At 38.2% G+C, this 20,891-nt stretch overlaps 3 protein-coding genes across 3 annotated transcripts; 2 read left to right on the plus strand and 1 right to left on the minus strand.

Moving 5' to 3' along the window:
* The first annotated feature begins 2,140 nt into the window (after positions 1 to 2,140).
* Positions 2,141 to 4,249, plus strand: LOC144654242 (substance-K receptor-like). The gene has a single exon (XM_078514326.1). The coding sequence runs from the start codon at positions 2,324 to 2,326 to the stop codon at positions 3,434 to 3,436; it is 1,113 nt and encodes a 370-aa protein (XP_078370452.1). The 5' UTR covers positions 2,141 to 2,323; the 3' UTR covers positions 3,437 to 4,249.
* Positions 4,250 to 12,152: 7,903 nt separating this feature from the next.
* On the minus strand, positions 12,153 to 13,786 carry LOC144654776 (P2X purinoceptor 7-like). Its single transcript, XM_078515002.1, has 3 exons — positions 13,581 to 13,786; positions 13,087 to 13,213; positions 12,153 to 12,464 (listed from the first exon to the last, which is right to left on the minus strand). Exons 1-3 carry the CDS (start codon positions 13,780 to 13,782, stop codon positions 12,278 to 12,280), a joined length of 516 nt encoding a protein of 171 aa, XP_078371128.1. The 5' UTR covers positions 13,783 to 13,786; the 3' UTR covers positions 12,153 to 12,277.
* Positions 13,787 to 18,615: 4,829 nt separating this feature from the next.
* On the plus strand, positions 18,616 to 20,730 carry LOC144654244 (neuropeptide Y receptor type 6-like). Its single transcript, XM_078514328.1, has one exon. The coding sequence runs from the start codon at positions 19,042 to 19,044 to the stop codon at positions 20,131 to 20,133; it is 1,092 nt and encodes a 363-aa protein (XP_078370454.1). The 5' UTR covers positions 18,616 to 19,041; the 3' UTR covers positions 20,134 to 20,730.
* The last annotated feature ends 161 nt before the right edge of the window (positions 20,731 to 20,891 follow it).

Genomic DNA, 20,891 nt, shown 5'->3' on the forward strand with positions numbered 1-20,891 from the left:
AGATCTTTAGAGTGCATACGGTGCAAATGCAAATTCAAGTAAAAATGACTTACATTTGCCTTCACTTGATTACAAACAGGTCGCAAAATTTGTTTTAGAGCTGTTGTCTGGATGGTTTAACGTCATTGGTCTGTTTACGAAAAAGATAGCCATCCATTGTTCTCAACTAACGTTTTGATTGGTCAACTTTCTTCCAAGTGGCCCGGTTCGAGTAGCCGCACTGTAAAATTGCGTGGTACTTTCTATTCCTTAAAAACGAGCTAAGTGTCTTAAGTGCCTATAATAACACGGGAACGCGCGAAGTCGTCGCTGGCAATCTTTTAAATGTCGAGTAGGATGTCTTCTTAGAATTGTCCAGTTTATGAATTCGTTGATGACTGAGCAGAGAGACGGGGCATCTAAACTGTGAAGAGCTTTGAGCTATGCTGGCAGCCTGTTGTCACTATTTTCTTGCTGTTCGAAGTCTCTTACTGTGTTCCTTCCTTTTTTTGCTCACTGTGCCCTGCACCAATGTGGATGGCATATCTCCAGCCAGGTCTGTTGCCTTCCTTTTGCTCCCAGTTCTCGGTGCTTATACCGCCGCGAGTTTTATTATTAAACTTCAGTGCTACGCCGAGTGGTAGCAATTCGATAAAAACGCTATCCCGCCAGCGGCGATAACATTTTTATCTGCACATGTGTGATACTATCAGCACTCAAAGATAAAACCTGTTTCTCCGCGCGGCCATATAATATCCTCATCCTCTATGTCTCAGGTTATGTTTCAGGTTATCTTTGGAGATAAAATAATATAAAGATTGGGTTTTGCACTGCCGTCGATTATGGGTTGTGATTGGTGGATTTCGATTCATATTTGGTTTCTATGGTTTCTTTATTGGTTGGCGTGGGAATTATGATTGACGGAAGTGTAAATACATCGTTTGTCGAATGATGAACTTCCGAGTTCTCGTGTTTTTAAAAGGCACAGTAGCAGTTCAAAAATGTTATACACCGTTTATAAAATTGCTATGAACATATGAATGCATAGGGATAATTATTATTGTTCTCTTTTAAAATCTCTGAACAAATTAATAGCTTTTTCCCATTTATGAATGTTCCCCTTCTTTGTTCGTTCGACAGTGTTGTTATGCAAACATTAAAAGTTATCTCTACCTTTAAAGGGCTATTAGCCTTTCTCAGAGCAGGGCCATAATGCAGTTATCTGACAAGCCTTTAAAGCCAAAAAGCGCCACACCTACTGTATGATTAATGTTTGTTTTTTTACATTGGGCCTTGGAATTGCATTCATTCTTGGGCCAGCAACAATACCTACAGCTACATTTTTTCCTTCTGAACGTTTCTCCTTAAAGATAAATTTACTTCTCTCAGAGCGGGGCTTAACAATCTCTTTAGCTAAAGACCCTGTTTTTTCGTTTGAAAACTACCCGATGGTTTAATGTCAACGCATTTGAAAAGTCCAACTTGATATGCTAGTGGAAAAGAAAGAAAGCTGACAAGTTATATTTTTTCCATTTTTGTATGTACGTAGATTGTCGGACAGTTGTCGAGCAGCTGTTTTAATAAGTCGACAATTGTTGCGTGGACTTAGCCTCCAAAGGTAAACAATAAGAATATATGCACGAAAAGATCACGGGAAGTAATGAGTCTCATTCTCTTTTTTAAACTTACATTCTGTGATCAAGGTTTAATGCACTTTTTATTTCAATACAGAACGGTTTAACAGCTTCAAGTCACACAAAGATATGTACCCTCATCATTTGCGTTTTTAAACATGACTGAATGCTGCACGATAAAATGATCGCAGTTGTTAATGCAAATAACCCCCACACTTATAATTTTAAACCTTTTGGCATAAATATTGCTAATTAAATATCATGTCTATTTTTTGGAAACATCGTTATATTTCAAGAGCCAAATGTTTTATTATCTCTTAACAACCGTAAAATGTATCCAAAGGAAGGTTTAGTTTTCGACCCTTTCCGTGGGTCGTTGTTTTTTTTTGTTATCCTTTATTGGTTCCGCGGTGAGTTGATGTTGATGTTGATGTTAGACAATCTGTAAATGATATGACGTCATTCATCATCATTAAGAGGAAAGAAGAATAAGCATTAGACGTCTTCTGTTAATTGTTCAGCTTGAAGTGCAGAAGGTACTCAGTTGGGTGCAGTTTCATCCACCATTCGGCCGATTTTTTTGGGTCCTACAAAAGCACAGATTATTCGCGACATTCTATTTCTTTAAGTTTCAGTGATCGATTATAAAGTAGAGCTTTACTGAAAGGACGACGGCCTACCGGCTCAATTGCGTTTCAATTCAACGACTCATGGATAGCACTTCACAGTTACTAACAACGAATAACGGTTCGTTTTCGACCACGAATGCGACCCAGATATTTAACGAACAGCGCTGTAAACCGTTCCAAAGCGATACAACCACAAGCAAACAAGTAAAAGTATTATCTTACTGCGTCCTGCTTCTGATATCAGTCCTTGGAAACTCTTTGCTCATTGCTATTATTATACGAAACAAGCGAATGCAAACCATCACCAACTATCTCATCGCCAATGTGGCTGTTTCGGATCTTCTAATAACAGTGCTGGCTGTACCACGGAAGATAACAGAAATAGTGCTTGGATCTCGGAGATGGTTAATTGACGGACTGCTTGGTTCAGCTCTATGTAAAAGTGTATTCTTCCTTCAAGATATCACAGTTGCCGTCTCAATTTTTAGTCTTGTAGCCATAGCTATTGACAGGTACAGAGGAATCGTGTTCCCTTTGCGACAACAGTTTATGAAGCCCGCTAAACTTTGTAAAATCATCATACCGTTAATATGGTTCATGTCGATGGGTCTGCATGCAGTTTACTTCTACGTTTTTCAGATACTAACAGACAATGCGAAAACTATTTGCGCGCCGAGCTGGGCTCCTGCCTTCGATGAAAGAAAGTCTCAGGAAGTGTACTATGTTATATTATTCGTTTGCCTGATCGCCATCCCAACATGTGTAGTTACATTCCTCTATTCTGCCGTAATCTTGAATCTCAGGAGGAATGGAAATGCAAGACGCAAGGGCCCTTCAAGTTGCATGACAGCAAGAAGATTAAAAGAGGACACGAAAGTTGTGAGAAACATCATTGCAATACTTATTGCTTTCCTTGTGTGTGTAATTCCAATCAACGTTTATGGTATTCTGTTTTATTTTGTTTGGGATTGGCACATGCCTTGTGGCATGGGGAACTTTGGTTTTGCAGCGTTTTTTGTTTTGTATTCAAACCCATCGGTGAATCCATGTATTTATTTTATTTTGAATGATAAATACCGCCAGGGTTTGATTGACATTTTGAAGGTGTTACATATCGTTAGGAAGACGGCGTCAAAATCGACAGAATCTTTGGCCTTAGAGAGATTCAAAACCTTTTCAGCAAACAGCGCATAAAATAGTTGGCCTGTTCATGCGATTTGAGGGGAGTTTTAATGGCAAAATATAGTTTATAAAAAAGTAAGAAAAATTGCTTTGAATTGACGTGGTTAGAGGATATGACGACTATTGCTTATTCCTCTTTCCTCTTATTGATATAAAGAAAACTATAATTAAGGAGGATGTTTTTATTGCATAGTTAAGAATGAATGGGATAGGACTTGTCAAAAGCGACAAAGAATGTAACATACATGATGCTTATTATGTACGAGTTGCGTACCAAAACGTTGGTGTATTTAAAATACCTCATCTATTGTATATAGAGCACAAGTTTCCATGTATAACAGCACGTCCGTGGGCAAAGTAATCACTCAAGGCTAGATGTAATGTTTATTATTATTGCATGAATAAATTGGAAGCCCTTAAAATGTCAATAGATCGCGAAAAATGATATAGTTTATAATGCAGTTTATTTATTAGTACTGACATTTGGCAATGTATTACTCCTTGGATAATATCAAATGTGGTAAAACATTTATCGGAATATAACACGCCTGTTGTCCATATCCTTTTTGAGGGACACTGTTGAAGATTAGCATAAAAAAGTGTAAGCTGAGTCAATTTAAGGCTCTTTGATTCTGTCTAAAATCTTTTGTTTTGGTTTTATTTTTATGTAAATTTGGAATTATCTAAATAAATGGCTTTTTAACGATTTCCCTAAGAGAACAGCTCGTCGTATCTACTTGAAAAGCCTGAAACCATCAAAACACAAGTTGCCATTTGAAATCTCATTCTAATAGGCTAACGTGTTTTTCCATACGTCAGACTTAATTAAAATAATGTTCTGAATAAAATTCGATTGGTAGCACGTACGCATAATTTATTGATTGTCAATTTTGGGAGATGAAAACAAAACGAAACAAAACAAAGCAAAACACTGTCCAAGTGCTGCGAGAATTAGCATCAAAGTTGTCTTAGTTCTTGGTTTAACTTCAGTAGGGGAAATCGTCCGCAAGATAGCTAAAAGCGAAGGAAGTTGTTAGTTGTCAAACAGATAAAATAAGCTATAGATTTTTAATAACTAATGCTTCCTTTCTGCCGGGAACGAATAGTTCCTGTGCTTAAAATTATTTCACAGCGTTTACTGATGTTTTCACGGAAGCTGTCTATTTCGGTAAGAGGTCTCTTCTGGTAATAATAATTTTATCATTCAGCCACTCGCCTAGTTTTTCATTCAACAACATGGAGAGGGTGAACCAATTCTACAAAAGTTGTTTGAGATCATAATCTCTGCAAATATCAGTCAGATCGGTCAAAAGGTATATAGTAATGATTCGATTTAGCGCCCGGGGCGTTTTTTTTTTTGGCTGGGGGGGTTTTGGGGCCTGGGGGGGTTTTTTTTTTTTTTTAAAAAAAAAATTTTAAAAAAAAATTTTTTTTTTTTTTTTAAAAATAAATTTTTTTTTTTTTTTTTTTTTGGGGGGGGAGGGGGGGGGGGGGGGAAAAGGGGGGGGGGGGGTAGATGTCCGCGAACTTAATATGTGTTCCTACTGCGTCGGTCGGATTAAAGTGTGGGTTTTTAACAGTTATCTATTAACAGACGACCATTTTTAGGCGATGCCAAGTACCGCAGTTAAATTGAAAACATAAAACGTTTTATATGTGTGTGTGCGTTTTGCTTAAAGAATTGGAAGTTTCTTTCTAGTAAGGCACAAACAAAAATTTAATTTATTCTTTCATCCTTACCGTACCTACACACCAAAAATGCACTCGGATATTTTCTACAAATTGTTACTTTTTCTTCCAACAATCTATCAGAGCTGGACGAGTGGTGTTATTAAGCTGCAACCCGGTATCTTGGAATCTAAAAAGACTTTGTTCGAACAAAGACTTATCGAAAAGTAAAGATCTCAAAGTGGCGTATCTTTTCACAAAAGGGACCAGCTTGGACGGTTTTCCCTTGAAAAATCCTCAATTTGTAGGCGGATTTCATCCGTACGACGCTTGCGTAGGTTTCTCGTTAGAGGAAAAGGTAGGAGGTACTTTATTTGTTGGATGGCGGTAAAACCCCCTTATCCGCAGTTACTTGTAATGAAATTATAATTTTAGTCTTTTTTAGGAGCAGATGTTTAAAGAAAATGATCGTTTTATGACTTCTTAAAAAGGATCATCTGCCTCAAGGAATATTAATTGAGATATGTTTAACGAGGAAACGGTTATCATGTTTGTCGAACATAGATGGCAAGATTACTGAATTCTGATTGGCTAAGAAGAAGGAAATTTCTTTCTTTAATCAGTTATTGCCCGAGGCAAAATTGCTTGAAATTGGTTGGTTCTTCGGCCGCTTAGCAACGGTGGAAAAATTTGCTTTTCCACTGTTTGAAACAATGGCATCTCATTTCCGGGCGGTGAACGATGAGTTTATTGGAAAAACTGAGGAAAATGAGCGAAAAGAAGAACGTTTTCGTGAAGTGGGCGTTTTAAACAAAGAAGGAAAAAAAATCTAGAAGAGTACGACTGCGAAGCCCTTGACAATAAGTTGTCGCAGTTTTATGCCGAGTAACGAAAAGAAAAAGAAGATGACTACGAGCCGGATTCCCTTGAAGTAAATATAATGCAGACAGCACTGGAGTCATAGCCGCAATCTATTTAATTATCCGAGATTGAGTTTAGAGTTCCTAAGTTCAAGAAATGTCCTCGAATGCATATGAAAAGCACAAAACTCAGAGAACAAGGAAGGATAAAGCGACCGAAGGGATCCAAAAGTTTGACGATTGAAAAAGAAGAAATCTTCTGGTTTGTTCTTTATCGACTCACAATACGACCAACCGAGCTTCCTCACTCGAATTTTACACGATTTAATAATGGTGCTGAATTTGCTAATAATTTGAAAGGTCGTCAGACAGTTTTAATTAGTTAATTATCCTGTTCAGGAATTTCTGTAATAAAAATAACCTTAAATTAAGCTGGATACTCCACTCCATTTGTCAGTGACGTGAAGACTTTCTTGCAGCTTTTAACTTTATCCCTCGGTTCCGTGGCATAAGTCAGTCCATTTTTCAAGGCATGTGAACATTTGCATAATAAATAAACGATGTGTTGCAAAGCTTATTTAGCCCACCTCTTTCTCTTTAGCCAGTAACTTGTGCAGACAAAGTAATGTTCCCTTTGCCAAAAAAAACTCTGTAAAATCACCATACTTGTTGTACAATAACATAAAATACCAAAACCGTTTTGCACTCCAACCGGTTAATGAATGAAAGCCCAATGACGCGTTTTAAATTTTACTTCAACAGTGATGTTGTTCATGCTGCAGGAGTGTTAAAAATAAGACCAGCCAAGGCATTTTTGTAATACTGCTTTTCGGAATCTCTCTCTCCCGCAGAAGATCTAAAGGAAAATTTATATTATGGGCCTCCTCAAGCATTACTCAGGCTAAGAGCGCGAAGAACCCTCTGCGGAGGAGAGAGTAATGAAATGAAAATTACTAGAGTGTGTGCTATTTGGAACAGCAACTAGACTGAGCTCTGTAACAAACATCTTTATCTATGTCGACGTCTAAGGAGATCTTATTAAGCGTGTGTCAGAACATAAGTAGATCGGTGTTGTCTTAGACGAGGCTCTATAAAATCTTGCTAATGAGACGATGGAGGCAAGACGCCAAAGACGTGTATACAATCTATTTCGTAGGTGTATTACTGGTGAAGTGCCCCAATTGTTAAAAAAACTATTTTACTTTTAATAAAGATAAGGCACTGATACAAACAAGGCAGGCCGATCTTTTACATCTGCCGAAAGTACGGAAGGAAGCCGCGAAAAACTCTTTTTATTATTCTGGTTCCCAAATTCACAACTGTTTTGAAAATAATATGTAATTTTTAAATATTTTGATTTCATACACATGCAACATAATTTTAGCTTAAATCTTAATATCCCTGTATATTTTACTAGTTTAATTTCCAGAGGTGAATTCAATTCTGATTGGTCAAGAAGCTCGGACTATGACATAATATTCACCGCGCTAGGTGATGAATATTTCATCTCAAGGTTTGGCCACTAAGCCATGCCTCGTTTACCATCCAGGCCAGTGAACATGGTGGCATTTGTTTAATGAAAATTTCTATCATTTAAAAGAAATCACTCCAAGTCCTGGATATTTAAAACATTAGAAATTTTGCAAATTAACTACCAAGGCTTTTAGACCGAAAGTATTTTCAAGAGATGGTTTTCAAGGCATTAAAATTGATCGCAAACATGGTGATTTTGGAGATCGCACGCGGTCATGTACTTAGTCAGATCGACTGGCAAACCATTGCTTAGTTCTCCTCTCTCTCTTCTTCTCACGCAATTACTCAGAAGTCGCCAACGATTAAACAAAGGTACTGAATATCTTTCGTTTTCGTAGTGTTTGTTTTGTTCCGTTTTATTGCTAAAACTTGAGTGTAAATTACGATTTTAATCGATGAAGTAAACTGGTTAACACATGTAAGCGAGCTCTTGTGTTTGTTGTTTTCGTGTTTATTTTATTGTTATTATGCAGTTTTTGATATTCACCTCTGAAAATTATACTAAAACAACTATTCGCCTCAGGCTCAGTGATTATTGTTGAATAATCACTTCGAAACACAGCGTGAAAATTGGGATTTACATTAAATTAAAGGTGGTTAAATCTGGTGTAAAGTCGATTATCCAACTTTACGCCACCAATTAAATGTTGTTAAAGGTTGTTAAACCTGCCTTTACACTACTGTGTGTAAATGTGATTTAAAGTTGGTGTAAAGAAGTATCTTTATCTACTTTTATACTTGAGTGTAAAGCTGGGATAAAGATCAGCTTTAAAAAATGTAAAGTCAGCGTATAGGTGAAGAAAATTTCAAATTTACGCGAGCTTTATTTGAGCTTTACACCACGGTAAAGTTATGTTTTCATGCTGTGTTCGCCTTCGGCGAATAATTGTTAAAGGAGAAGTTCACTCTAAAATTGCCTTTATCTTTTTTTTTCGCCAACAAAAAGTTCATACAAAGATATGTTACTCACCAAAATTTCAGCTTCTAGCGAGCGCTAAAACCCTACGAAATCCTCCTCTAAAGTAGCCTAAAACTCGATGACTGAACGCCGCCATCTTTGAAGCTGGTAATGTATGCGTGACGTCAAAGAGCTCAACCTGAATTTTGCGGGAAAATTTAAATATTTGAGCTCCTTGTTTCTTTGTCAAAATGCCTGTTTGTGCGGCTCCCTTTTGCACAAACAGAGCTCCAAGGGACACGAAAAGAGGCATTTCTTTTCACCGTCTGCCGTTATCGAAGAGAAAAATTGCCCTAGAATGGCTGAGAAGAATGGACAGGAACGAAAAATTCCTGCCAAAGCAGGCACAGCTATTTGTATGTTCGGACCATTTTACCGATGATTGCTTTGAAGTGGAACACCGATTCGATCTCCTGGGTGGTAATATCCGCAAAAGAAAAAAGAAACCAGAAGCAATTCCCACAATATTTAAGAAATCTTCGGCAGTTAAAGTTCCTTTTAAACGGCACGCCAGCGAAAGGAGGCGAATGGCTAAGGATAGAAGAGAGGTTAGTCATTTAATTCTTGATAACATTAATTAACAACCACAACAACACCATTTTATTTTCCAGAAAACATGCAAATAACTACAGCATAAACAAACTTAGATTGGCCAAAAAAAGCTAGTCCGAATTAACTAAACGGGCTGAAAAAATAAAAAAAAATTGTAAATGCTATGACTGGGTTGTACATGTAAATAAATATAGTAGGGCAAAAAGATTTAAAAGTTATAAACAGATAATTAGTGAGGTAAAAAAATTGTTTGGTCTAAAGTGGAATAATTTAAATAGTTGTTGCTGTGTTAGTCGACTACAAAAAAAAAAAATGCCATAAAGGTTTCTTTGTGAGTGCGATCTTAAATTTGATCAAGAAGAGTTTCTCGAGTTGTTTTTACTGATTTCTAAGACATTGATTAAAAATCCTCCCTAAAATAAAAATAAAAAGGCGAAATAACATAAATTTAACATATATCGGAATTGATCTATTTCAGTCGTGATAAGTTTTGTCATGTATTGGAAATACTTTCGTAGCTCATGGCACAAGTACGAAATGAGTTTTTCCCTAACTTGTTATAACCTCCTTTATTATTATATAACCCGTAAATAATTTCATTTAGGAAGTCGAAAGAATTTTGGAGAATGCAAGGATAGCCGAACAGGTGGCTGAAGAGGCCAAAAAAACAGGAGAGGTGGAAAATTGTCTTGAAGAAGAGTTACTTGAAGTCAACCAATCTGCTGATGTTTCTGATGTTCCGGAACCAGAACAAGACACCATTACAGAAGCACCCGTGAAAACGTTTGTTCACGTGGCGACGCAAACGGAGCCCCTGGATTTCTCAGTTAAAAAGTGGCCAGTTGTTGAAACACCTGAAGTACGTCAAAGAAATGTGTCCCTAGATCACGCGTACGCGTACAGCAGCAAAGTAAAGCGGGACGTCGAACCGCAGAATGCAGTAACAAAAGAAAGCCCGGACTCCATGCCAGCAGTAGAAACTGTGATTTCGGAGCAGTCTGACGAGTCCGACGAGGAGTGGGACGACGACGTTGACGACGCAGGATCGGTCGGTAGCTGTGATACGTCAGATGAAGACTGGGGACCCGAAGATGAGGAAGATTCCGATGATGAAAATGCAGACTTCTCCCCCTGCCCAGACACCAACTGGCTTGAAGAAACCGAGCATTCCAGTAACGAGAGAAAATCGATTGTTTTTGACAGCTGCTTAAAGCAGCTGTTTCAGTTTTGCAGGAATTGTGGCGCTACTGTGATTAATGCTGAGCTCAGACAGAGAGGAACCTTGATTTGTGTGACCACAGTGTGTAAGGCTGGCCACATCGAGCCTTGGTTCTCTCAACCATTTGTAAAACGGATGGCAGCAGGAAACCTCATTTGCAGCGGCGGAATCCTCTTTACGGGGAATCATTTCAAGCGAGTCCGGGATGTCATGAGCGCGTGCAATGTCAGATTTTATGAAAAGGGAACCTTCTATCTTATTCAAAGGAAGTTCCTTTGGCCAGTGGTCAACAACCGCTACCTGATTCAGCAGAATGAAGTACTTGAGTCGTTGAGAGGACAGTCCCTTGTTCTTGCGGGTGACGGCCGATGTGACAGTCCCGGGCACAACGCCAAGTACGGTACGTACAGTTTGATGGAGGTGACGACCGAAAGAATCGTGGATTTTTCAATTGTGCAAGTATCGGAAGTAGCCAACTCTAACGCCATGGAGAAAGAGGGTCTTAAGAGGTGCCTTGGGTTCTTGGAAGGTGATGGTCAAGTTATCGACCTGCTAGCAACAGACAGGTATTAAACGTTTTCTTGCGGTGGGCACTTAAGAGGAAGCCTGTGAGCAAGCCCGCGTAAAGCGAGGGGCTCGCCACGCGACGCGCTCAGCTTGAACTACAATTCTTACAATGTTGTCATAATGTTGCTCAATAAAATAATTTTAAAAAGGCTAAAATGGGATAAAAATGTTATAAAAGTTCTTAAAAACAAAACGTTTTCGACTCTAGGTCATCATCAGGTTGAAAACGTTTTGTTTTTAAGAACTTTTATAACATTTTTCCCCCATTTTAGCCTTTTTAAAATTAATTCTTACAATGTTCAAACAGACAACTTGCTCACAGCCTACGTACCCGAATGTCCTTGGCTTGTAGTTATAAAGCACTGCACAAAGGCGTAGGAAATTAGCACGGTCTCCATGAAAGAAATTTAACCTGCCAACGTGTTGTTTAATATTTAGGCATGTTCAAGTAACAGCAGTGATGAAAAAAGAAAAGGCCCACATCAAACACAGATTCGACCCGTGGCACTTAGCAAAGTCCGTGCGCAAAAATCTTGTTGCTGCGTCTAAAAAACGAGAATGCTCAGACCTGACGCCTTGGATCGCATCTGTAGTTAATTACTTGTGGTGGTGCGCGGCGACCTCTGATGGCAATCAATTGCGTTGTCAGGAGAAATGGAAGTCAGTCGTTTACCATGTTGCCGGGATACATGAATGGCCTAATTTTCAGTTGTTTTCTGAGTGCGAGCACGATGAGCTAACTACTGAGCAGAGAAGAAACAAGATATGGCTCCCGATTGGATCTCCGGCACACAACGCTTTGAAAGAAGTGGCATGGAAACCTAAACTCCTAAAGGATGTCTGTCTCCTGGCCGATTTTGTTCAAACGGGATGCCTAGAAGTATACCATGGCTCCATGGCAAAGAAATACGTAAACAAGTCACAGCATTATTCTTATAACGGCATGGTTAGCAGAACGCAGCTTGCTGTCATTGATCACAACTGTAATGTGGGAAGAGGGGTGGCGACAATGGCCTCTGGAGAAGAGCGCTACAAGTGTGTATACCCAAAACTACAGAAGCAGTGGGTCGCGAAACCAATATATGAAGAGAAGACATATCAGTTTGTTCACGATCTAATGGATGACGCAATTTTACTGAAGAAGGAAGAGATCGAAGTTCCCCTCCTAGAAAGGCCACACCTTCCACAAAATATTGCACCGACTCCCCGTGGTAACAAAGAAGACATCATTGCAAAACATATTCCGAGATTTCACTGATTTCACTGTTGCACAGTAACAAGTGACGATGTGCTGCCACAGTAAAAAAGTAAACAGTACCAAATATGAAAAAGTACTTGTATTCTAACAGGCCATACTTGACAGTAAGAAATGTTTAGTTGGAGAAAACAGGCAAAACTGGATACATGTTTACCTTTGTTTATTTGTCATTATTTGTTATTTGTTATTATTTTTTCACAATAAAGCCACACAAAGAAATACTTAGCCATAAAACAAGTTAAAAAAATGCTAAGTCGAATTCAGTGACTGTTGGATCTTTAAAGCCCGTGTAGTTGCCAGTAGCTTCGGGAAATTCTCTTCGTATGGCAGATACCACGCAAGATGGAATGACTCTTCTTTGTTTCCTTCCCAGTCTTTGATAGATCCACCACACATACTGTCTGTACGCTGCATAGCGATAGTTTCTGCAATACACACCATAACATAGAATGGCATGTATTATATAATAAAATTTGGTTTGTATCTGATCTTAAAAAAGTTGGTAAAAACGTATAAAAACTGAATTTTCGGTAACTCTCTGTTACCTTCATCAGAGTTAAAATTGGTTCAGTTTTTGCATAATAAGTATTTTATACACCGCCGGTCTCTAGGGATGTTCCCAATGTTAAATAAACTTGTGGGAAATGCACATGCTCATTCACACAGTTAATGTCCTGGATAGAATGTAGCGCTTCTAGGAATAGGCGTTGTTGCCTATTGTTGACATTTCTTTCTAAAATTTCTACATAATCCGGATGAATGTCATGGTCTGTTGTTTCCGCGTGAAATCTTATTGCGCTTTCGTTATTAGATCTTGTGCCAGGCTTGTGCTCTGCGCCACGCGAATTCCATGATCTTTTGCTCTCTCCCACATAGGCAAAATCACATGTTTTGCATTTGACTTTGTACAGAATTCCCTTGATCTGATTTGTGGCGGGGCGGTCTTTTGGTTTCTTAAAGATACTGCCCAGTGTTTTATTTTTGGTGGCTTGTGTATTCTTGGTGATAGTTAAAATCAAATCTTATTTATAAGTATACATTTCTTACCGGTTCTGCATGGGTGAAGGTACCGGAGTGCTGTTTAAATAATGGAACCCTACAATTGCAGTTCTTAAAACAGCTCTTGTTAGGCAAACAACGGTAAACTCTTCGTGTTCTGTAACACAACACATCCCTGTATGTGCAAGTGACGTGACAAAAAAACATTATATTAGTGACGAATTAATCCTTGCTTTAAGGGCACGTTCGACAGAATTTATAGCTTAATAAACTGCTTTCAATATTTTGTAACGACACTTGAATTGATAGAAGCTTGCTCGGTATTTATTCCTAATAAAACGTTAAATAAGAAATGACTTCTGGCGAGCTGGGTTAATGAATAACTTATTAAAATCGGGGGCAAATAACATGAGATGTCACATTTTCTTAACTGTGAAGGCTTTTAAAACTTGACTTTATCATGTAAAAGTGATGCATGGGTAAGCATGGTAAGCCATGCAAGTGCAAGAAAAGGCCAGAAATATTGCAATTTCATAAAATACCTTCCTCGAACTTGTTTTCCGTCTCGGGTACTTCACGACAGCAGATGGACTCTCTTTCAGTTGCTGTAAGTTCACAACGCCAACAGATACACCAGAATAGATTTAATAGTCTTTCCGATTCTTCGTTGTCATCATCAGACGCTTGGCTTTCATCGGGGACGCGTTCTGGCTCAAACCGATAAGGCTCCAGAGCTGCAGCCATTTTGTTTACATGCGAGGTTGAGCTCTTTGACGTCACGCATACATTGCCAGGCTGCTAAGTTATTCCAAGATGGCGGCGGCCGGAACTCGATTTTCGGGTAACTTTAGAGTAGGATTTCATAAGGTTTGAATGCTTTTTAGAGGCTGAAATTTTTGTGAGTAACGTATCTTTGTATAACCTTTTTATTGGCGTAAAGAAGAAAAATGGTCATTCTGGAGTGAACTTCTCCTTTAAATATCTTTGACTTCCATTTTAGGTACACTGTAAGGCTTTTTGCGACTTTTTAATGTTTACTTTTTACTTTTTATTAGGACCTCTACTGATAACAGTTTTAATTGTAAAAGCTGATGGAGATATTTCATTACGCGTTTAAATCCTCGGATAACCTTAAAAGTGGATTTATTTGAGGCATAAGGGTAGCAGTTACATTTGCCCTTTGGAATTTTCTATTGTTTTATCAGCTCGAAAGCAATAAAAAAATTCCAACGGAGAAATGCGCTATGCGCTTATGTTGCATATAAATACGCCCTAGACTACATGCTTTCGATACAAATATTGGCTTCACGAAAGGCACGTGAGAAACTGAACAATATCCGCTATTTGCAGAAAAATGAAAACTCAGTCAATGGCAATATTTTCTAATTTCTTCTCTGCTAGTATTATTTTTAAGTCTCTTTAACACGCCAAAATGCTTTCCCTTCCTTCTGGTATTATTAGCGGGTTGTTAAAAGCGACAAACGAACAAAATGTTCAGAATGTCAATTGGAAAAGTCACGGATACCTCTGCAGTCATTACCAACGGTCAATCTGGAATGTAAAAACTCCAAATACTACACCACTACTCAATGAACAAAATTGTAAACCGTTTTAGAGCGATACAAACATAACCAAAGGAGTGAAAGTATTTGCTTACTGCTGCTTTCAGTCCTTGGAAGCTCATTGCTTATTGCTATTACTCTGGATCATACCGATGACTCTCGCATAAGGTACATAAACCTTATTATAGGAAATTAACGCTTCATGAAATTAACGCGAATTTCAAAAGTCGCGTTAATTTTTGTTAACGTTAATTTCCACGCCGTTAACTGTGTATATGAGACACAAAATTTTTTCGGCGATATTGCATGCTTCTGTTGTTAGAAAAAATGTTTGAAAGTTATTTGCTGAGAAAAATGTTTGTAAACCTCCTTTTTTTCGTTCAAAATGCGCGCTTATTTCACTTTAAAAGTGTCGCCATGATCGCGCGACCAAAAAATCACGTGATGAAGCCTGTGACGTCAGTTGAATTGATACAAACAACAAGATGGCTGAAGGAAGAGTGAAAGCTGTAAAGCCAGGAGGTTGATATTGTGTGGCTGGAGCGCCCAAAAATGAAATTTTGTGAAAATACTAGCTACACACCAGGTATATCTATGCAAACTTTTCCCAAAGAACCGACTTTGAGATCGAAATGGGTGAAATTTGTTCAAAGACACCGCGTTGATTTCTCTGAACCGATGAGCAAATTAACTGCGCTGTGCTCGGCTTATTTCGAAAAGCATTGCTTCGAAAATGACATGGGCTGGTCGATGGGATTTGCCAAGCGAAGAGATCACATCGTTGGTTCCATCCCTACAAGAGATACAGTCATTTCTGAAGCCCAAGAAGTTCTGACCGAGCGACAAGTAAGCGAACACTTTGCATATTTTGACATGCAAGCTTCCATGAAAGCACCACGTAATTCGGTGGTGTTAACGGTGAATCCTGCGATAAATATTTGCGATGTTGGGACTTTTCCTTTGAACAAAATTTTTCCTTTGAACAACAAGCATATTTGATTGTTGATTGAACCCCCAATTACCTAAAGGTCTGGACAGGATTTGCACCCTTTTTACAAACAATTTTCCAGTACTTTTCCAGGACTTTTCAATGACTCAGATTGATTTTTCTAGTACATGTACTCCAAAATTCACATTAACCCTTTTACTTCCAAGATCTGAATATCATTTCTCCTTATTGTCTGCTATACATTTCGTATAATTTCAGTTCTGAGAATGCTGGTGTTACTTGAGTTTAACAGATTTCCAGAACTTTCCGGGACCGGTAGTCTTTTCCCAGGACTTTCCAATCCTGGAAAGTGCCACAATAAAATTACAGCCTAGCATGCCAAATGGCAGTACTCCAAGCAGTACCTCCAAACAGTAGCCTAGGCAAAAGGCCTTTTATTGCTAAATATGTAGAAAATCAGTTCGTTTGCATAAAAAGTTATTTTATTTGTTTTGACAAAACTCCCCCATACAATTAAAACAACTAGAGGTTGTACATGTGTTGATTATAAAGGGAACATGGTTTTCCCATTCAACTTCTTCACTTTTATTCAGTTCAGATGGAGAGTAAGGACAATCGAAGATGTAAATAAATCAATTGTTTGTTTTTCATTGTAGCAGTTTCTTTCTATTATCTATCTATACAAGTAGCTTGACTGACATGGCTGGTATTTCGTTAAAATTATGTGTTCGCCTCTCACCAATGTGGCCCGTGTTCAATTCCCAGACCCAGCATTACATGTGGGTTGAGTTGTTGGTTCTTGTCCCTGATCCAAGACCAAGGGTTTTTCTATGGGTTCTCCTGTTTTCCTCCCTCCAGAAAAACCAACATTACAGTTCTAAATTCCATTTCGAACTAGAATTAGTGGGATCCAAAGAGCCACTATGTGGTAGATGCCACTGTAAATTTTTACATGTTTTTATGTAAAGTACTGTGATAAATACAAGCTGGACAACCCATGAGGCCACAAAGCATCTTGTGGTCCACCTGCATGTAACAGATAATAGGAACCTAAAGAAGACGACTTTAAAAGGATAAGTAATTTTTTCTGTCATTTTAAAATTTTAATTGGAAAACCTATAGAATATTGCCTACCTAACTTGAACTGCTCTGGCTCACGCACCCCATAAACTGTACTGTCTAAGAAAAGGTTTCTGAAAAACTGAGGCCCATTGTTGACAGCAACTTTGTAACAATTACTATTAAAGGAAATTTTTCGCTGAGAAGGAAAGAGTAAGTTTTGTAAGTTCAGTAGTCTAACTCTGTCCCTGTCCCTGCGGACCACAGAGGAAACATGTAGTGGATAAAAAAAAAAAAGCAGAATGGAAGGTTTAGGGAAGCATCATAACAGATCAACGTGATTTGAATGATAGGTCTAGGGGGTTTTGTCGAATTTAAATTATGTCTTATATGAACGTTTTCAGGCACTTGGCTGTGGCGCGACAATTCCCTGAGTTCCCTTTAGCCCTCGGCATTTAACAGGACATTTAGCGATATTAAACTGCTCGGTTCTTTATTTGCGCCATAGTAATCGTGTTAGGTAGTACATTTTATGTTCTCGATTAAACGTCGAAAACCATCTTTCTGGACGAACAAGTGACCTCCCGGTAGCAGCGCTACTCGAATGCGCTAACTAAATTGTTGCAATGGCCACATCTGCACCTGAATTATTATCAAAAGCAGTGGCAGTTACTTGAAACTAAATATCTTTCTGACTTTGTGAAGAAACCAGGGCTTGCTCAACTCGCTTTACATACCAAGATTTAACAAGCACAGTTCCTTCGTATCTTCTTTTCGAATGACTGGAGTTAAACCATCGAGGTCTCTTTCTTTTCGTTAGTCGCTCATCGCTGCCAATTTTTTCTTTCTATAACCCATAACAAATCCTTCCTCGAAATCATCACTTAATCTAAGTTTTTCGCAACAGACAAAGAATCGGCGGTTCTGAATCGCTAGACATTCCTCAATTTAAACAAAACAAGCTTAAAACAAGGATAAATCACAGAAACTCGAAGCTGCAGAGCCAACAAGTTTGACTGAAAAATCAAATATGGCGACTGTTCGATCAATTCAATTGACGTCACGAACAAGATTTCTCGCCCCAGTCTCCGGGACAAATTTATGGGGAAATTGAGGGTTTTTTGGCCGCTAAAAATCAAGGAAGAAATAATTTCCCCAAATTTTTAAATTGATATTTTGTTATTACATATATAAGGGAAGAAAAAGAGGCGATAAAAAATTTCTTGTCATATACACTTTAATTAAGTGAAGCATTAATTTCCATGACTTTAATTTCCATTAATTGGTCCCAATTTCTCGATACAGTCCAGACGTCTTGACGCTAAGGAAAAGGCATAATTTCATCAGGGTGTAAATCTGCCGGATCACTAAAACTGTGAAGAACGCTCAGATTCCTTTGTGTTAAAGTAAACTTGTTCCTGTTATCTCAACAAGTTCTTTTTTTTCCCTTGTGTTCGTCGCGTTAATTTCCTTCATTTTGAAATGTTATCCTCTCTTTTGCGTTTATTTCCTTTATTTAGAAATAATTTTTCCTTCAATTCGCGTTAATTTAAGTCGCGTTAATTTCAAATACCTTAATTAACACAAGCGTTAATTTCCTATAATAAAGTAATTTAACATTTTCCAGGTAATATAACCTAAGAGACTAAATACATTTGATGAGTTCCCTTGGATTAAAAAAAAAATGCAGAAAACTCTAGAATTCTTTACAAAGTGGATAAAAAGACAGCGATTAACCTTGCTCACGAGTAGTTTTGCATATCGTTTCAACACAAGCAGTCAAAATTTCACTTTTAGCAAAGAAGAAGTTATCTATATAATTTGACATTGATTTAAGCTTTGACAAGCTTCTTGTATGGTAGTCGTCTGAAGGAAGGTCCTAGTAGTAAAACTGAGGTTTTTGTGGTGAGCAGTGCAGAGTTTTTTTAATGTTTTTTTTTTTTAACGGCTGTTTGCTTTCACCAATTTGAACCTCCAGTTTGCAATTGCGTGATTCGAGGCGACCTTATGGGCCTTTTGATTACAAGTGTTACAACGGAAGTCGACGACGGGTGGTTATAAAAATAGATTATTGTTACACAAATTAAAATTATGCAAGACATGAATAACTTTGCAATTGGAAAGAGTTATCAGAAGGAGCTAGTCACGAACGAAACCCACTCGGATCGAAACTAAAATTAATCGTCATCGCTTCAGATACGTTCTGCGAGTTTCTTTTAACTTCCTCGTCGACGCTCGAATTAACTAACGGAAGAGAAGAGATACAACTGTATAAACCGTAGATGTTGCCGGATTTTTCCTTGCAGTTTGAAGACTTCACAAACATCATTGTAAACTAAACAACGACGAGCAGTAATTCGCTTTGGAGAACGGTCTTTTCTCTCAAAAGACAAGGTAAACAACCGTCCAGTTTGCGATTTTAATAGAGAACTTATGGATACTACTACACAATCATCGACAGCGCAATCATTTGGAAATATGAGTAGTACAAGTGCTACACCGCGGCTCAAGGAATACAGCTGTAAACCGTACGAAAGCGATACAGACCTAATCAAAGGAGTGAAAATATTCTGTTACTGTGTCCTGTTTCTGCTTGCAGTCTTGGGGAACTCTTTGCTCATTGCTATCATTAAGAAGAACAAGCGAATGCAAACAATTACCAACTATCTTATCGCCAACATGGCGGTTTCAGATATACTAATAACAGTGTTGGCTGTACCGCGACAGATTACGGAAACATTGCTTGGACCTCGTAGGTGGTTAGTTGATGGGCTGTTAGGCTCTGTTCTCTGCAAAAGCCTTTCCTTCTTTCAAGACATCTCAACTGCGGTGTCCATTCTAAGTCTTGTAGTCATAGCCATCGACAGGTACAGAGCAATTGTGTTCCCTTTGCGTAAAGACGTCATGAAGCCGACTAAAGTTGGCAAAATTATCATACCACTAATATGGATAATTTCAATGGGTTTACATTTAGTGTACTTTTATATCTTCCGGACAGTAACACATGATGGGAAAACATACTGCACACTAAGCTGGGCCCCTAAGTTTGATGAAAGGAGTTCTCAGGAGACCTACTATATTATAGTGTTGGTTTGTGAGGTCGCTCTTCCAGCGTGTGTAGTTACAGTATTGTACTCTGCAATTATCCTGAATCTGAAAAGGAGCGGAGTTGCAAGACGCAAGGGTCCATCAAGTTGTGTCACATCACGAAGGTTAAGAGAGAATATGAAAGTTGTGAGAATCATTATCGCAATACTTATTACTTTCATGGTCTGTGTGATCCCAATCAATGTTTTTGGTATTTTGTTTTATTTCGTCTGGGATTGGATCATGCCTTGTGGAATTGAAAACGTTGTCTTTGCAGCCCATTTTATTTTATATTCAAACGCGTCAGCGAATCCATGTATATATTTTACTTTAAATGAGAAATATCGTCGAGGTTTAATAGATATTTTAAAAGAATTCCATATTGTCAGAAAAAGGTCAACCGTGAAGGATGAAGGAACAGAACTTGTGACAGTATAGCAATAATGTTCATGTAACTGAAAGAAAATGAGATCTTGTCTTGTGAAGGGATCCGTGCGTTATTTCATGAAACGAAACCCTCGGCTTTAATGAATAAGGTGTTGCATAATCTTATGCTTTGTGTAGTCAGTGTTTTTATTCTAAATTTGAATGACGAGCACTCGTCAGGGTTTGTTGGCCAATGTAAACATCACCTTCACGTGAATAGAGTGGTAATTGTCAGTTAGCAAATCAACAGGACATTCAAATTTCGATGAGCACGTTGGATCCTGATGATCGAGCAGGTGTTTACGTAAAGTTGTATTTTTATCAAAACATAATTATTACGATTTAGTGAGATACTGACGTGGTCAAGCAATTAAAAAATCGTTTAAAGCTGACATTAAAATGTATGGTGAAAACATGCTAAATGGCTTTATTGTAAAATGTGTGGACGCTAAATAAATCATTTTCATGTTCATTCTGCAAATGGCAAGTATTGCAATTTCTGACGAATATAGAGCACGCAAATAGGCCCCGTCGGCTATTCGCTCATACAAAAATCGGGCTCGTAGTTACTGTTAAATAGTAAACGAATAAAAAACACTGAAACAAGAACCGAGTCTGTTTGTATTTTGATAGGAATGTGGTATTGTATAAACGCTGAAGTGCGATTAATTTAGATATTGGCTACGTGACTCATTACGAACGAATGCTAAGTATAGTATAAACGTACGTTGCGTCGCGATTAATCAAAATTCTCAAATGTGAAGCAGTTA

The sequence above is a fragment of the Oculina patagonica genome, chromosome 5, assembly GCF_052425735.1.
Source record: "Oculina patagonica isolate OP01 chromosome 5, crgOcupat, whole genome shotgun sequence".
Taxonomy (NCBI): domain Eukaryota; kingdom Metazoa; phylum Cnidaria; class Anthozoa; order Scleractinia; family Oculinidae; genus Oculina; species Oculina patagonica.

What these genes read in the sequence shown, in the direction of transcription:
- LOC144654244 (XM_078514328.1), top strand. Translation starts at nt 19,042, where the DNA reads ATGGATACTACTACACAATCATCGACAGCGCAATCATTTGGAAATATG.
- LOC144654242 (XM_078514326.1), top strand. Translation starts at nt 2,324, where the DNA reads ATGGATAGCACTTCACAGTTACTAACAACGAATAACGGTTCGTTTTCG.
- LOC144654776 (XM_078515002.1), bottom strand. Translation starts at nt 13,782, where the DNA reads ATGGCTGCAGCTCTGGAGCCTTATCGGTTTGAGCCAGAACGCGTCCCC. An exon ending in GGAAAACAAGTTCGAGGAAG is followed by an intron (nt 13,214 to 13,580) that starts GTATTTTATGAA and finishes TTGCACATACAG; the next exon opens with GGATGTGTTGTGTTACAGAA. An exon ending in CCTTCACCCATGCAGAACCG is followed by an intron (nt 12,465 to 13,086) that starts GTAAGAAATGTA and finishes TGTGTATTGCAG; the next exon opens with AAACTATCGCTATGCAGCGT.